The sequence below is a fragment of the Epinephelus moara genome, chromosome 7 (assembly GCF_006386435.1).
Source record: "Epinephelus moara isolate mb chromosome 7, YSFRI_EMoa_1.0, whole genome shotgun sequence".
Lineage (NCBI taxonomy): Eukaryota > Metazoa > Chordata > Actinopteri > Perciformes > Serranidae > Epinephelus > Epinephelus moara.
Window position 1 is genome coordinate 19,379,595 of NC_065512.1, and position 18,413 is coordinate 19,398,007.

General features: G+C 45.8%; 1 protein-coding gene across 1 annotated transcript in view; it reads right to left on the minus strand.

The window, feature by feature from the left end:
• The window catches only part of igsf3 (immunoglobulin superfamily, member 3), a 90,348-nt gene that overhangs the window by 15,163 nt on the left and 56,772 nt on the right, over positions 1 to 18,413 (minus strand). The window contains exons 4-6 of the mRNA XM_050048395.1: positions 14,866 to 15,252; positions 11,967 to 12,374; positions 7,083 to 7,508 (exon numbers count right to left, since the gene is read on the minus strand). Coding sequence (XP_049904352.1) covers positions 7,083 to 7,508; positions 11,967 to 12,374; positions 14,866 to 15,252 — 1,221 coding nt within the window. The remainder of the gene's footprint in view (positions 1 to 7,082; positions 7,509 to 11,966; positions 12,375 to 14,865; positions 15,253 to 18,413) is intronic.

An 18,413-nucleotide genomic window follows, 5' to 3' on the forward strand; every position in this document is an offset into this window, starting at 1 on the left:
TTAAACAAGGCCAGTGCTTTTTTTGTTTACATCACTAGGCGTGATTAAACAAAATTTAATTAAAAGTCCAATTCTTGCTCTGCGAAATGCGTGAAAAATATTACATTGGGTGGAACGCAGATGTAATGATATGAGCTGCATCCAGGCAGGCTGCCTCTTACCCCCTTAACTATCTCAGCTCCACTGGAGGTACTTGCGTTTCAGCAGTTTGCCGGGCATGTAGTGTCATTACAGCGCACACAAACACACACACACAGATCCACACAGTACAGTCACTAATTGGCTCATTGAACCCTTGTCTCAACCCCTTCCAGTGTGTGCCCAATTTGTCTCGTTTAATAGCTACAGGAACTGCAGAGTTGAGACAAAGCTGTCTTTATTCCTTTTATTTATCGGTGGAGGTAAGTACACAAAGGCTACAAACAGCAGCCCAGTTTTGATAAGGAAGACAGATAACAAAGTGCACCCCAAACCCCAAAAGCTGCGCCACGCAACTGTTGTTTATGAAGCAGAGCGGATGAAAACAAGTTGGAGTCCGCGGGGAGGAGAAGTGTACAGCTACAGTAAAGATGCTACTGTGGAATGTCAGCGTGCACAAACCACAGCTCGCACACACAAGACTGAAACAAAATTTTAGGATGACTTCAAAGGAGGTAAGAAACTGCTTGGCCGAATGTTCAGAGGAGGAGAGTACAGCCAGAGATTGTAAATCAAAGAATGTTATCCTTTATTCTTTGTATAGGGAGGAAATTGAATTCATTTTCCATCTCTGTTTCGTGCTGCTGCTGCTCCAGGTGAAGTCTTTTAATACAAGACTGGCTCTAAACGTTAGGGTTGAAATGTCCGCCTCATCCCTCTCATTTCCCCTTCATCACAGTCTATGTTTTAACCAATCATCACCTCTTTCCTCCCTTCTGCGTTCCTGTGATCTATGTTTCTCCCGATCACATTCTGTCTAATCGCTTGACACTTACATGAATATTCAGCAGCCTCACCTGTGGGTTCATGAATATTAATGAGGCCTAAATGAAGTGCGAACACTAGAGGTGCTGGCGGGGTCTCTGCCTAACATTTTGGCTCTTTTTAAATATGGTCTAATATGTACTTAATGACCACTGAGCTGACATCCTATCCACTGGTCCATAGATGTAATGCTTCCACTTAGTTAAAGGAGACCAACGTGGGCAGAAGGCAGAGGAAAGAGACATAAAGAGATGAGAGGGATGAATAAATGCAGAAAGGTAGACACAGGAAAAGGGAAGAGTTTTTTCTAAAAGAAGACAGCATGAGAGAAAAGCAGGAGAGTTAAGGGATATATCACCAAACTGAACGGATATTCACAAGCACCTACCAACAGAGAAGCTGAGGAGTGAGAGAGAGAGAGAGAGTGTGCAGAGGGAGGGAAAGAGCCTGGAAAAGATGAGAGAGATGTAAAAGACAGAAAGTGAGAACATGCTCCTGGGGGGATTTCGGAAAGCAGCAGGCAGTCTCTCCGGCTCCACTCCAGAGGACTTATAGTCTTAATGGCTGCCTGCTCCGCCTTTAGCGTTAGCATTAGCACAGCCATGGGCTAATCCATGGCCAGGACCCCAAGCATGTCAGGACTGAGGGCTTTAGACACGCCCTGATCCCCTGCAGAACAGCTTACTTTGGCTTGCTGCTCCTTGCCAACATCTGCAACTACACACACAAACACAGAAACACGCACACAAGATGCCGCACACGCTCCGGCCCGTCTGGACCTCTGTCACAGGGGGCATTAGATCAGAGCGGGTTGCTAGTCAGAGGCAATGAAGGATGGGGTTCCCCTGACTGAAAAGTGGCTCCTCTGCTGAGTTGGGAGCCTAATTTCTATGCTAATGACTGCAATGTATCTATGATCCCATTGTGTCAGAGGGATATTACCACTCCTCATTCCTCCCCTTTCCAACTCCCCCTACAATATCATTAAGACTGGGCTAATTATGGGGATCTGTGCACGTAACGGCAGCCTTGAACACACCCAGACAGAGCCACACACACACACACATGCATTCAACCTCCACCCATGTAATTCCTATTCTCTACCATCAGTGCGAACACACTGATGCACTGACTGCACTTTCCTTCTTCCTGCCTGCCTGTCTAAGAGAGTGATTGCTGGACGCAGGCTGGCCCAACGGGAAAACGGATGCACAAGAGAGGGGTGAGACAGGAGGTCAGGGCAGGGGAACTCTGGGAGATTAATGGCCCAAAAGAAGCTGGCATGGAGGGGAGTGCATAAAGACATATCAGATCGAGTCATGCGCCTGTGTGCGTGCCTGTGCGTGCCTGTGTGTGTGTGTGTGTGTGTTTGAAAGGGGGGTCTGCCAATAAGAATAAAACACATTATGCTCATTAAACCACAGAGAACAGTGGTCATTCAGTTAGTGCAGGCTAGAGGCTGGTGTGTGTGTGTGTGTGTGTGTGTGTGTGTGTGTGTGTGTGTGTATTCAGGAGACATCCTCTCCGGCTCTGCTCCTACTATTAGCCACTGATTTACATGGGGAGCAGCAGCACTGTAGCTAGCTCTGAGTTACGACTTCAATTACCGCGGCAGCAGGACACACAAGCGTGCGTGTGCACACACATGCACGCACCCACACACACACACAAAGGTGCTTAAAAGAGATGGAGAGACACAACACAGAGAATCTCATTGTGTCTTCAGATTGGGCTGAACAAGGAAATGAGGCCTAGATTGGATTGGATTTGACAGAAATATATGCCTGTGTTCTTGCATCTCAAAGAGAGTGTGTTAGGGTTTGTCCTTGTGAGGAAGAAGACACAAGGAAGGAGCCTGACCTTGAATGTCTGAAACGGGCATTATTAATCAAAAATCTTTTATGAAATTATTTTCTGTTCCAGTGCATCCCTCAAAGGCTCTTCATTTATCACCCATTACGACCCTGCGCGCTCATGTGTGTGTGTGTGTGTGTGTGTGTGTGACGGACAAAAACACAAGTGATTATTTGTATATGCACGTGCAAACTGTACATAACAGAGCCAAGTTGTTCGTTGTAGACGTACAGGCAGCCCGTGCACAGAGTGCTGCTTCAAGTGAGCTTGAGGGCAAACCCAAACTATATCCTCTACAGCTGAAAACAGGGCACAGAAAAAGATTTACAACCCTGACACGAACAATACAACACTACGATAAAGCCGCTATTGTGTGCAAACAAGCGCAGCTGCCATATCCTTATTATTTATGAAATACTGACAATGGTGAAGAAGCTATTTGAAGAAAAATGTAAACATAATGGAGAGAATTATGAGGAGGAGGAGGAGGTGGAGGAGGAGGGAGGCAGGGAATTATAAAATATTGAAAAATCACAAGAGTGAGAGAGAAGCTGGGGGCGTGCGTGGAGGGAAACATGCAGCTAAGTGAGAGTGAAGGGGAAAGAAGACATTAAAAGAGACTTATGGGGAGAGTGAGAACAAAATGTAGAAAGACAGAGACGGAGCGGGAGCGAGAAAGGAGGACATGAGGGTGATAGGACGGGCCTTAATGAAGATAGACAACTCCTATCCTTGCCCTGATAAGCAGGAATCTCCAATCACCGCAGTGACGCCAACGCTATCAATAATGGCTGGGTGGCAAGTACTTCACTGGCATGAAAAGAGAGCACATGCGGCATCTGCTAGTGCCAGCCCATATTAAATGGGAAGATACCCTCAAGAACTATCAGAGAGAGAGAGAGACAGAGCACATGAGGCAGGACAAGATAAAGTGGGAGAAAGTAGGAGGCATATATCCTCTAACTCAAAGGCGCAACCACAGGAGAGCAAAACAAGAGAGGAGGATAAGAATAAGCAAAAAAGGCATCCATCCCTGCGTCGTGATGTTTGATCATGTGAGTGAAAGGTAGCCAGGCAAGCGTAGGTGTGCGAGGAGAGATGAGGAGAAACTCTAAGTGGGACACCCCCCCTCCCCTCCATCATCACCATCATCATTCTAGCTCAGCCAATAACCAGACGGTCTTAATATCCCAGTCCTCATGCCAGACACACGCGCACAAATGTGCACATGCACACACTCAAATGATGAGAAAAATGTCTTGAACTCCCAAAACCATCATTAATCTAAACTCCGGTTCCATTAGGGAAGATTCAGCATAATTAGTTTTGCGTGTTTTCAATGTGTGCGTGCATGTGTGCTTATGTGTGTGTGTGTATCTTGAAGAAATGAAAAGTGTGGTTTTGTGCGTGTGTAGCTTGAGTTATGAGTAGATGATATTAGATTGTGTTGTAGAGACTGAGGCTTCCCCTGGTGATCTGCCATGCTGAACATGTGTTTGCCATTATTGCGTTTCAGACAGAGACAAAGAGAAAACTCAATCAGGTGAAATCTAATATCACTGCCACTGTATGTGGAAACTGTATACGGCGTGTTTATGTTTTTGCTGTGTGTGTTTGTGGAGGTCCTCCGCTGCGAAGGCTAATATTGATTCGTGTTGTACCATAAGATAATTACACTTTTGCTCTGGGAGGTAAACCCCCCGTGTGTATGTACTGCATATTTGTGTGTACATGGCGGTATTTGTGCTCCTGTGTGTGCACTCGCTCTCTGCATGAAGTCTGTGGTGGATAATTCAAGCACAGGGTTGCCCTTACAATGATCATAAAAATATTGTATGTGCATGTGTGTGTGTGTGTCTGTGTGGAGCTATGGTGGTGAACTCCCCTAATATGACCCATGGGACTTGGACACAGGCAGCGTGCTACTAATGCGGTCTGAAATAGGAAGTTGCCCGGGCTGCAGGCACCTCGCTAGTTTGACGGAACGTCACGCCGACCGACCAACTGCCTCTGTGTGGGTTTGGTCCTGCTTTTATCTACATCCAACTTTTCGCTTCTGCTGATCTAAGATGCATGGATGTTGGATCAAGGGTGCTATTTCTGATGCTACTTTTCACTCTCCGCTTTTGAAGTTCTCCAATAATTTAATGAGGAGCGTCACTCCGCATTTGCAAGCCTTCTTATGTGAGGCACGCGTCTGTCTTCTGAATATAAGATGGTGGTGTAATGGGCCGTCGGAAAGTTGAGAGAAACACTTCCACTGTTGTGTTGCTGGGTGTCAGAAGTTAGGTAAGCTTCTGCATATGTGCATGGTAAGCATATGGAAGCTCTCAGAGGAACACCGGAAGAAACACGGATGCAGGAGCATTCATGCAAGAACTTGTACATGCACACAAGTATGTGCGCACATAATGCTGGTGAGGCTGCTCATACATATTGAGCAGGTACCTCTGGAAGCATGACTTAAAGTCTCTCAATTATGAATCTGGTCAGATGCTGTGTTTGCTCACACCTCATTACACACAGTCCCCTTTATCCCACTTCTTTAAGAGAGGAGCCGAACATGCCACTGCCACTCATTTAGCCAGGAGTGGTTAAAATTTTGGAAAACAGAGAGGAGGAAAGCAGATGGGGAGGAGAGGCGTGAGGCAGAGAGAGAGAGAGAGAGAGAGAGACGTCCTACATGCTGACAAATGAATCATCAGTCTAAATGAAGGTCTGACTGCACAACTAAAAAAAAACACACAGGAGGTGGAGGAGACGAACGCAGCATGACCTGGATTGAGCCGGGTCTCGGCAACCAATGAGATAAAGGAATTACTCATGTGCCCTCCCCTGTGAGATAGTGCCCTTACACACAGAATGATCGCACGGTTATGGTTACTGATTGGCTTTCAGTCGGCAACTGATCACATCGTCACGGTTACTGATGGCATTACCAAGGTAACTGATCACTTTGTCATGGAGATGCTGCTAGAAAAAGAAGCGGGAGGAGGACTCAGTATTTATTTCCTTGCAAAATATGTGTGTGTGTCCCTTTTTTCAGGGTAAGGATACACAATGTAAACTGCACATGGGGGGAAGGTAAATGAGCATTCAGGATGATAAGTCGGTTTCCAAATAAGTCCTGAAGGGCCCGGGGATGCTGGGTGTTCTGCCTGACTGGTTAAGGTCAGAGCACAGTCAGTTAAGAAGGTGTCTCTGAACTGGGGGTGTGTGCGTGTTTACATCGGTTTGCATTCATGTGCAAATCTGAATCAATAGTAGCAAGGAATGAGAGGCTATCTGGCTATACTGCACATGTGACTACATTCTTCTGCCTCACTTTGAAAGTGATATTGATCGCCACGGTCTCCCTGTGAACTCAATACAGCATCTTACTTATCCGCACCTGAGCATGGGAGGCAAAGACACAAGCTCGCACATAGGTATTGACGCATTGCTCATGGTCACAAATAAAACGCTACACAAACATTTGGGATTTCAGAAGTTGAAAACCTTCTCCTCATCCTACCTGTGCACCTTGCTCACATACCTCTTGCAAAATCCAACAAATGTGGACCCCATTGGTACTTCAGGTACCATAATGCTTTGCTGGACTGCTTTGAAAGCCAGACTGCAATAGCATTTTTTTTTCTCAGTATGCCTCAGGCACATTCACCTAAATAAATGAAGTATCATACTGTTGAGGCACACCAGACTGGGCTAAATTGGGCCTGTGTGTGTTAGTGTGTCTGTGTGTATTTGTTGTTTGTGTTCAGCCGCTAATTGGGCTGTGTCTGAATGGGTTTTTCTCTGTGCATGCGTGGAGCACAGAGGGCCAATGAGGGCGGTGTAGACAGTTTAATGCCTCCGCTGAGAAAAGAGGTTCAAGGACAGATCGCTCACTCTCTTCATCACTTTTTCTCACTCTCTCCGTCTCCGTCCTTTGCGTCCCTCTCTTTTCTACCTCTTTCGTGCCTTTTTTCTCTTTTCTACCCCTTCCTGTGGGATATTTAGCAATCCATTCACTGCGATCCATTAGGAGACTCCACCCTGCCCTGCACGCACACACACACACGTCCACACACACTCCAATTAGTGGCTAAACCAGAGACTAAGAGCAATTAGAGCAGGCAGACATCCTCTAAGCTCTGCTGAATTCACTCAATGTGTATGTGTGTGCGAGTGTGTGTCTGAATCTGTGTTTATCCCTGTTTGTGTGCTGGTCTGTGTCTGTTCCAATTAGGTGTGTGTCTGCCTGGCAAGAAGCCATGCAGCTTTACCTGGCTGTAGGACACTGATGCCGAGCAGGTTGGAAGTGCGGTTGGCCACTCTGCTCCAGCTGTTGTCGTAGTTCCTCCTCCACAGCACGGCGGTGCACTGGTACTTGCCCGCCTCGCGACGCCCTGCGCGGGTCACCGACAACCGGAAGTTGGTGTTGGAGTGAGAGCGGTCCACTGTGGTGCGGGTGCCCAGCCCAAGCAGCTGCTCCCCCCACTGCAGCGTGCCCTCGCGGGTGAAAGTCACAAGGTCTTTGAACTCTCCCTGATCCTCGTCGCCAGCTTCTGTGCCAGCTGGCATGAAGCGCCAGGTGACGGAGGTGGGGACACGAGGGTTGTGACGAGGCTTCACCAGGCACAGGAGGTCAAAGGAGTCGCCGAATGTAACGGATGGCGTCCGTGACGAAGCAGACACCATGAAGGAGGATTCTAGATGGTGGAGAAAGTGGAAAGAATGTTAGAAAGTGTAAAAAATGTCCTTTTAATGCAACTAATGATAAACCCTCTAAAAACAGAACACAGCTGATTGCATGTAATAATAGCACAATGCAGCCAAGGTGTGTGATTGAGCCTGTTCTCTGAAAGCTTAGCGAATGATGTGGGGGTTTATAATCGTTTCGAGGAAGGAACCTTCCTTGTAAGCATGGCTACCAAGAGGAACAAAGCCCCCTGCTGGAACAAATACAGACATTATTTCCTTAAAGTGCACCGCCTTACCGGTAAAGCAGTTCTAAATCTCCACAAGCATTTTCCTCTATCATTAAGAGCCTAAAGGCTGCCATTTAGCTTATGCATGTATATGTATGTACCACTCTGCGCTTATGTCTAACTATGAGTTTGAGTGCTTGACTGTGTGAGCGCGCCTCAAAATTAATGGGTGATGCAACAAAGAAAGCCCAGGGGAGAGATTTCCTCTAAGCGCCGATGTTCGATCTACGCCCAAGTCCTTGCCAAGTCTAAACTATCCTCATTAAACTAAAAACGTTCACCCAACTCCATATGTTATTGCCAAGATACATCCACACTGGAGTGCCAGGGAGTCGAGAGAGAGAGAGAGAGAAAGAGAGATAAAGATACCGTGGCCCTTTAACAACCTGGCCCTGCTGTACTTATTTCAGGGCATTGCAGAGAATGCTTGAGGTTGAATATGAGAAAGATGGCGATACACAGAAGAAAAAAAGACCAGGGAGGTAGGATAGAAAGATGTTGATTAAAGAAACAGTATGAAAGATTTAGGGGGATTTAGTGGCATATAGAGGTGAAGACTGCAGCCGACACTTGCCGTGGTTGGAATTCCCTCAGTGTTTATTGTTCAGACAGTTTTTACGAGGAGCCAGATTATCCGCAGAGGTCTTTTTCTCCCCAAAACAAATGCTCCAATGATTAAACCAGTAAAAACACTGAATAAAGCAGTTTCATGTTACAAATCGGTGTTTCTCCAATGCAGTTTGGCTTGTCAGAGAGGGGCCGCTAGCCCAACACCTGCTCGTTTGTGCTCACCATTTTTCTCTGAAAAATCAAGATCCAGATGTTCAGGAGCTTTTTACCGGGAGCTGAATTATCTGCAGGAGTCTCTCTGATTAAGGGCGTTTTCACACTTGGTCCTTTTCAGCCCTTTTAACGGACTCAGAACGGTGACTCAGCATTTTCTGCGTGTATGTAAACACTCCAAGAGAACTCAGACACCTCTGAAGTGAACCAAACTCAGACCACTTCGGTTCGCTTCAAGTCTGCAGTGCGGTTGGCGGCCATTTTCCAACTTATAAAACACAAATGTACTGGTAGATAGACAATAAACGAACATATAGTGTGAACAGGAAGAGGACTGAGGCCCCATCGGAGCTGAAGTGGACCAGACAGAGTCTTCTTTCAAATGAACTGACAGTGTGAACACAAAAAGAACCAAGTCCCTTTTCTGTTGGTCCACTTGTTGGTGCACTTCAAGAGGACTTGAGTTTGGTTTATATAAAAAAGACTATTAGTAAAACTCCCTGAAACCGGTAAAAGCACTGAATAAAGCAGTGTCACGTTGCAGAGGGGCTGATGAATATGGTAGCTGACGCGTAGGAGCGAAAAGGCGAATGACCCCATCTAGAGCTACTGTTTGGTTTTCCATTCTGAGACATGGTTGTGCAACATGGTTATCTCTGTGGACAACAGCCTGCTCCCTTTGTAGTTATATATGGGTCATTCAAGGATTCAGGATCTTTGTCAGACTAGATAATTTATTTCCTTTAGATTTCGCAGACCGTTCCATTATATTCTTGTCAACAGCCACGTCACTTTCTCTCCCTGTCCCTTACCCTCTCTCCTCCTCTGACAGCCGTCACCCCCAGTGTCCTTCAGGGTGTGTAATCAATGGCTTTCTGTCCGGACTTGGCTACTGCTGGGACAGCTGCCTCGGGACATAATTCTCTAATAGACAATAACTCTCCCTTCTCACTCTATCTCTCATCTCCCTGCGCCCCTCTACCATCCATCCATCCATTCCCCTCACTGTCTGCCTGCCTCTGTAACAGGAAAGAGGATTTCACGCCGATCCATTTATCCCATACAACTCCGTCTTTTTGTTTGTGTGAATAAACACGAATGCGCTTGTTTCCTTCACTGTACAAAGTGCTTGTGGTTGAGTGGGAGACTACTATACATTGGCTTGTGTGCACGCCTGTATATAGGCTTCTCACTTGCACACACTTGCTACCCCAGACACCCTGAGGGCCCCTTAAGCCAATCAGATGGAAACAAGACTCTCTGCCAAGCATCTTTGTGTTCACCGTGGCAACAAAAACACAATGCTCCCAGAGGATATCCCTCTCCCATCCCCTCTAGGTCTTGTCAGCTAGCACAGGGGAGTCCATAAGGGAGGAGGCAGTGATCTAAATTAAGGCACAGTGACCATATATAATATCTTAAGCTTCAGCTTGTAGAGCAGTACACTTGGAGGACAGGTCAGTGGAAAGTCCAACCTGAGCTCACAAGAAAAGTGGAGCACACACTTGAGTATCTTAAGTAAGGCAAGACTAGTAGGATGCAAGAAATGTGAAACACAGGAAAAATAAGTTCTCCATCATCACGGCAGCTTTAGATCCAATAAAACAGAAGTTGGAAGCTAAAGTGAGAAAAACGAGGGCCAAAATCTGAGACGAAGTAAAACACACACATTGACCGTCACACAACAGCGCACATTTAGAAAAATCCTTTGATCAACAAGATGTTGAGGAGTGTAACTGAAGAGAGACGAGCGGCTTCGGACTTCTATTCCCTGATTTGCATAATGCGTCCCTTGTTCCTCAAACTAATGTTTCTGTTGTTGCCCGAACTTAACAAATGGCCACTTAAAAACTGACATCTCTTCTCTGCAGCACCACTGTGTGCTGCCGCAGGGAGCTAATCCGTTGGTTGTGTGTGTGTGTGTGTGTGTGTGCGTTGAGCCCAGTGCTCCTGGTCTGCCAGCTCCTCACTGCTCCGCTCCAGTGGCTTCCTCAGCCTGTACCGAGGATGTTCAGCTTAACTCAGCACTGACAGAGGAGACCCACAGACTGTGAAACACATTGCCGCTGCATTTCCATTCTAATAATTCTGGCTAATCCATATGGGTGTGTGTGCGTGTGTGAGCGTGTATGTGTGTATCTATGATGGGTGTCACGGAAGCAATGCTCTTGACGTGTGGCAGGTGGTGTGAGAGAGTGTGTGTGTGTGTGTGTGTGTGTGTGTGTGCCGTAATAGCTCTTTCCCTTGAGCGCTGCATGAATAAACCATGGTATATTCTACTGTGTGGACTGCATGTTCTGCCCGCGCCGTTCATCAGTCTTTAGCAAATCACAAACCATATGCCTCTCTTTGATTTGGTGTGCATGTGCGCCGACACACTGTCGTGTACGTGAATTTACATCTGCCCCGGAGTGTATTTTCAATAGGGGGGTCGCCCTGGATACCTGACATTTCACTTGCGTGCACATCATGATGTGTTAGATAATTAGCTGACAGATAAAGTACATTTTCTGTAGTTAAATCTGAATCTTGCGTGGAAATAATATTACAGCAGGATAAACAGTACGGTCCATTTGATCAAGGATATTTAAACCTGTAACAAGCTCAGCTGCTGCTCATCTTAAACATACAGGCTTAGCATGCACAGGCTGATTACAGCTTACTTACACTGTGTGTGAACCGGTGTTCCTGAGGGATGTACAGATAACATATGCGGCATATTTTTTTTAAGTCAGTTATGGACTATTTAAAGTGAATAAATATGCTATTTTATGTTATCATCAGAAGAGTTACGCTTAGTAGCTCATCTAAACTTTTAGCTGAGGCGACGGCATGCAGTCATAACTTAATTAGTAAACCATATAAACTGTATTTTCCCCTTCAAATTTACCAGATTTTTCACACTTTATCCATAACAAATATACTACCGCAAGCACTTGAGCAGAAACTGTAAAATAATTTTTGATTGGAAATCTTTTGAAAAGATAAAATAATATTTCCACTGTGTCTCACTCTGGCCTGGAGGGTGGGACGGTGCTCTCACACCAACCCCCTCCCCACAATGTGCCCAACTGACAGAAGTCGGACCAATTCATTATTTTGCAAGTTACAAGTAAGTCTCAAGTCTTTGCACTCCAGACCCAAGTCATGACAGAAAAGTCAAGTTCCAGGTATTTTCAAGTCAAAATGCTCAAGTCCCAGTAAAGTCACGAGTCACTGGTGTTGAAGTCCATGCCAAGTTGGAGGGATTTTTTAATTTTGTCAAGTCAAGTCTGAAGTCATCAAATTTGTGACTTGAGTCTGGCAAGAGTCCAAGTCATGTGACTCAAGCCATACCTCTGCTAACTGACTTGGCAGGATCAGGACATAGACCATATTGAGGCTGCATTAACTTACCAACAGTCTTCACAGTGACGGTCTTGGTTGCTGCCCTCTCTCCTATCTTCTCCCAGGTAAGCTCCGGCTCAGTACCACTTTGAAGCCACTCAGTGGCCGTGCAGCGGTACTGACCCTCGTCCTCAGGTAAGGCATTATACAGGGACAGAGAGAATGCGTCGGCACGGACTTTCTCCACACGAATCTCCCCATAACTGGAGCGCTCTCTGTAGGAGGGGCTGTGCCACACGGTGCCGTCGCGATCCACGGAGGCCACCTCCTGCGCCGGTCCAGTCGCCTGCTTGTCTGTCCACTGCCAGACAACAGACAGGGGACCTGTAGTGGAGTGGACTGAGCAGGTCAGCTGGATCACATCACCCTCTAGGACCTCCGAAGAGTTGCTGGACAATGACACTGTGATGTTGCTCTCTGAGAGGAAAGAGAAGAGACACAGACAGAGAGAGACATGACGGTGAGGATGAGTAGAGATGGGATACATGAAAGGAGTTAGGAAAAAGTTCCTCAAAATCTCAACTCCTCCTCACGCTGAATCCAAGAGACAACAACAATCACACTCTCTGTGTTAAAACATTCAGAGAGTACAGGAGGCCAGGGGCAATAAAACAAATCGCTGAGCCTGTTCCCAGGAGTAGAGTATCTCACAGTCCTGTGCCAGTGCTGTGTGTTTGGATGCCGGTGCACATGTGGGAGGACCATAGTGTGGTTTTGTAGCTGGCCTCGGGCACATCAGAGTGACAGCCAGGGAGAAGGCCCTGGTGATTTTGTGTGTGTGGGTTTAGATTCTCCGTCTGAACCCTGTGTGGCTTGTTGACCGAGTCCACACGGGCACAGGAAAGAAGACTCAGATCACAGGGCTCAGCTGCACTTCAGAAGAGGAGGAAGATAAAAGTCTTTACTGGCTCTTCTCCTCTGTTTTTCTGCTTTATCTCGACTCTCATCACTTCATCGTCCATCAAACATCATGGAGCTCTAGTTGACCCAAAAGCTTTCTTAGGCCCTGTGGGGCCAATGCTGCTGTCTTTTGGGGATGTGGCTTAAGGTTTCTCACTTCTTTTTTTTTTTTTTTTGATTCTCCCCTCAGGCCAAGCTCTGCTGCTTCCCTCTCAGCTCGCCGGCCCTCCTAATAAGCATGAGCTCTCTGTGAATATGGAATAAACTGGCTTCTTACTTCTATCACGCTCAAATGAACAAAGGGAAAATGCCTTCATCCTTTTCCTCTCTGTCTTTCATTGTAACAGCTTGATAGTTTTTTTTTCCAACAGCTAAGAACATTGTATTGTATCACTTTTTTACACTGAGACATGAAGAGAGGATTGTTAGACAGTTATACAAGCAGATACATACATCCTCCTTCCTATAAACGCTGTCTGGTTTCTAAACAGTTTGGCTTTTCTTCAACTTTCCTTTTTCTTTCTCTTTGAACTTTATTCTTTTTAATTTCCACATTCCCCCCCACCAGCTCCTTCGTCTTTGTTTTTTGAACTACAGAATGCATTTCCACTCTCTAAGAGCATAATATATCCTCTCCCTTTTCTCCCTACCCTTGCGCTTGTCCTCTCTATCCATATGACAGAGATTCAGTGTGGCATGTAAGCTCTCTATCCCTTCCTCATTGCAAAGGTAAACTCATCCATCAGCACTGATTTGCCAGAAGTGTTTACCTCTGTTTTTCCTTTCCTGTCACCTCTGCCTGCCTCGGACTCATCAACTTTAACCCCTGTCGCACCCTATTACCAGCTCTTGCCCAATTCCCCCAATTAGAGTGATGAAGCACATCTTGAAATTGTGTGTGTGCGAGATCGAATCTAGGCATGAGAGGACAGTTTGTGCATCAAATACATGCCTGCCTGACCACTTCTGCTGTATTTCATGGAAGTTCTCCTCCAATAACCATGGCCATTATCCTGTGTAAACCCTATAAACATCCTTTATGGGGCATTAAGGTCTTTTGTTAGAAAAACAAAACCTCCCATACAGAGAGACTCCCTGGAGACTGCTGCAAGCTCAGGGCCATTGTTTTGGGCCTATTTAGCAGGGGGTGCCGAGCGGTCAGGATAAGGTAGTGCTGGCTGCTTGAGAGGAGATACTACTCTGTGGTTATTATGTTTTATTATGCTGGTAGCAGCTGGCGCCACACACTGTTGCAGTCCTAAGAGACATGGAGGTACAGAGAGAAGAGGGGATAAAGCAAAATGACCCAGACCGGTGCAGGGGGCGTTTTCCCTGCTGCCACTGGGATGAAGAAAAATGTCACAGGATTGTGAGCACGGTTTTCAAGGTTTGACTGTAACTTTGCATCAGTCAGACGCAAGCTCGATGTGACCCGACTGGCCAGCTCTGCTTAACCCAGCTGAAGAAGTCTGCCCCAGCAGAACACATTAATTTGGCCTGGGGAACCACTTAGAGAGCCCTGGAGAGCTGGGCGCCTTTCTCTGCTTCTTTTCTTTCTCCACGCTTTAATTTCATGCCTGTTAGCTCAGCCTCCTTGAGTCCGGACTCTTCTGCTCTCCATTATCCTGCTATAGTGTTACCCCCCCTCCCCTCATAGCAAAGCCAAGGGAATAGGAAAGACCATAATGCTGCATTACTATCCTTTAGCAATCCACTCAAACAGAAAATACATCAGGAATAAGAGTAGCATCATCCTCTCCCCTCCTGCTCTCAGTTAACAATAGAGGCTGTGCAGCTATCTGTTATAGGCCACCTTGGAGAAAGAGAGAGGGGGAGCCAGAGAGAGAAAGATATAACAAGAGAGGCTGGAGAGGAGCACAGCGTGACATTCCATGCTGCCTACATGAAGATAAAACTGGTATTATGAGGAGTTCATCGTTCTTAGTGTAATTGACAACTAAGGACAAAACAACTAAGCCAGTGGCCTCGTGAACAGATTATTACTCACTGAGCGGCTGGACTGTGATCTGGACATTGCGGGACCTCTTGCTGCGATCGATAAAGTCTCCCGTGGGCGTCTTCTCTCGCTCTGTCACGCGGCAGATGTATTTCCCAGCATCTTCGGGGCGTAGGTGCTGCAGCTTGAGCAAGTGCACGTTGGCGCTCTCTTTACGCACCGTCATGTGGCCAGCCGCCTCTCGGGCAACATAATCGGGGCCCAGGACAGGCACGGCACTGGGGCCCACCACGGCCACCGGTGAGCTGCTGAAGACCCACGACACCGAGAAGAAGCGCTCTGGGACGTTCTGGGCCTCAATGGTGCAGCGAAGCTCCAGCGGCTCACCGGCCGTGAAGGACCGTCGCTCCGTGCTCACCTGGATGCTGAAGTCCCGATCTGGGTGAAAAAAGATGAAACAGAGGGAATCGTCAAGCTTTAAGGAGTGTTTAGTAGAGCAATCAGAAACGTGGTCAAGTGCCTGCCAAAAAGTCATGTTATAACACTCAGTGATACAACTTTGATATATGAAACAAAAAAGAAAATCCCCTTTTGAATGTTGCACATCATTGTGGCTTAGTCGGATAAGAATGTTATCCAACACCAGTAAATGTACAAAACCCCTGAATACAGCACTAGATTTTAAATAAAGCATCAAAATGGGAAGAGCGTACTGTAGCTGCGTAGGTGTGGGGAAGATCTCTTCAAGAAGGTGATATTTGTTGTGTTCCCAAACAACTTTTCTCTCATGTTTAAAACAAGACTGATGTCTAAATGTGGGCTACAATTGAAATGCATAACAGTGCTGCCTTTTCTTAATATCCACAGTATGTAATGCAGAAACTGCCGGCTGAAAAAGTGGGTGGGAGAGTGAAGAGATTGAGGGGGTGGGTGGTAAAGGTAGGATGTGAGGTGGTCAGGGAGAGGTGGGGGCAATAAAATATCATCAGTTAGTGTGTGTGTATATGTGTGTGTGTGTGTGTGTGTGTGTGTGTGTGAGAGAGAGAGAGAGAGAATGAATCTTGAGGTCACACAGTGCATCGCTCCGAGCTCTGCTCTCTCTCCCCCCTTGGTTTCACCTCTGCAATAAAAAACACATCTAATTAAAATTCTCTTCAGCAGTCTCAAACAGAGTCAGGCGCTCTCCTCCTCCTCCTGCAGTCTAAGTCAGAACAGACAGAGTAAACACTGCTAGCGCTAGCTCCTCCACTTGGCCACATTGCACTTGTCATCTGCGCATGTGCGGCTGTGTTTGTATATGTGTGAGTGTATGTATGTGTGTGTGCGTGTGGCTGCCTGTTCAGTTTTATTTGCTGTATTAATTTCCCGATGATGAGCACGGTATGTATCAGAAACTGCTGCTTTGCCTTTCAGTGAGGTGGTAGCCCCGAGCTGTAATTACAAAGACTTTAAACAGACTTCCTGAGAAACACACTCATGTGGAAAAGTTCAAAGCCCGCCGTTGGTATAGAGCTCATTATACGGGGAGTCACTATGGGGGGGCGGGGGGGTATTGTTTTCACATACACAAACATATGTATGCACCCACACACTAAATATTGACATGCACACACACATAGTAACATACAGTCTTGTGAACTGTAATGCCGAGCCGCCTTTTAGTTAAAGACAGACAGTGTATTAATCATAGTGGTTCAGCTAGGAATGTGTAACTTGTGTTGAAACATAATCAATCAATCAATAAACAAACATTAAAGCCGCAGCTGGTATTCTTTTCTTTTTTTTGAAAAATACGTTTTTGTCATATTTAATTAAACTGTCACTACATCCTGACAGTATGAGACGAATGATCTGTGAGAAAATTATGTCCCTCTGCTTCCTCATACTGCATCTAATGGCAGTTGCAAAAATCCACCGTGGCTGAATAAAAACAATGAATCAGAGCCGAGGATTCTCTAACACAGCTGTCAATCATGTCAATCACTGCTCGTGAACTGCAGTCAAACTAGGCATCACTGAGCAAATATAAATCAAGATTCTGTCACTACGTTGCCTACTTCTCACCTCACATGTTTTCAGAAACATATTTAAGTGTACTGTTTAGCTGTAAAATGAGAAAGTTGTGACCCGGCAGCCATTCTGAAAATCAGTCAGCAATCTACTACCGTCATGATAGAAGCCCCTTTCACACTGCCTGTTGAGGACGGGAAAGTCACACTGTTATTCCACCTCACCATTCTTTATAAAAAGTACGAGCGCCGAATGGGAGGACTGAATTGTCTCGCTTTTAAGTCAGCAGCGGAGGTAATAACAGCGCCGAATCAACGCCTGTATGAAAGGGAAAGCTGACAGGATAGGACTGGTGTGACATTTTGACAATATGTTTCGTATGTGACCCACCGCGAAGAGATTTAAAAGGCTAGTAGCTGTTAGCAGCTAACCCAAAGAAGAAGAACAGCAACTGAACGTATCTATAGACTGGGGAGACAATGAGATCTAGGAGCTCTAGCCTCCAAGATCAACCGCTATATAACAGGGATGGCAAAAAATAACAAAACAATTCTTTAGAAAACGTTGCCTGTTGTCACCGTTACATGTCACAGTAGAGGCCAGTCACACCTCTTTGCTTTAGGATTGCCAACATGCTATCTAAATCACACACTGGGGCGGCATTACACCTTTTTTTTTTGGTTCTGTGTAAAAAGCAACACTGGCATAATAAAGGGTCTTCGTCGCAGCCCTATTGCAGGATCTCTGTGTAAAAAAGGCTATGGTGACAATTTCTGCAAATATGACAAAATGTTCTTTTAATAAATAAGTAAATAAATGAATAAATAAATACCTAAATAAATAATATATCATTATATTATTATTCTCGATTTTTGAATCACTGTCATTTGAATATCTTTGAATTTTGTACTCATTAATTAATAAAAACCATTAAGAAAAATGATGAAAATAACTATTACTGGCAGCTGTAGTGCACACATACTGTACATGCACAAAATGGCATAGGGGAGAAGCGTCCACAGATTGCTCGCTGCACCTACATCAAGGAGAGCAAGACATTGTATAATGGCATTTGAATGGGATTAATTGTGATGAAAATGAGCAATGCTAAAAGGGCTGTGACCTGTTTTGGCAGGAATTAGTCACCACTCAGCATGAAGCTCTATTAAGACCATATTTACAGGAAGAGTTCAGCTGAGAGAATGCAGAGGGATAATAAAAAAAAACAGGCTCACAGGTCCAGTGTGTGTTAGCGTTTAGAGCTAATTATAAAAAAAGGTACTAAGGGCAGGAGGAAGGTAAGAAGGAAGTGGTTGATGGAGGAATTCTGAGGGAGAAGAAAAAATGCAGTGATGAGACACGACTGCAGAAAATGAGAGGTGATGTGTGAGTGGGGAACAAGGGAGGAGGTGAGAGAAGAGAGAAAGATGGTAAAAACCGAGAGCGAAAGGTACATTAGGATTCTGTCCGTTGCTGCTCTCTCTGATGCTGGCTGTGGGTGATTAGCTAGTGATGGGGCTGTCTTGAGATCCACTCCATCTTTTATAATAGGAGCCTAATGGAGGAGCTGCTCGCTCTCTTTCTAAATT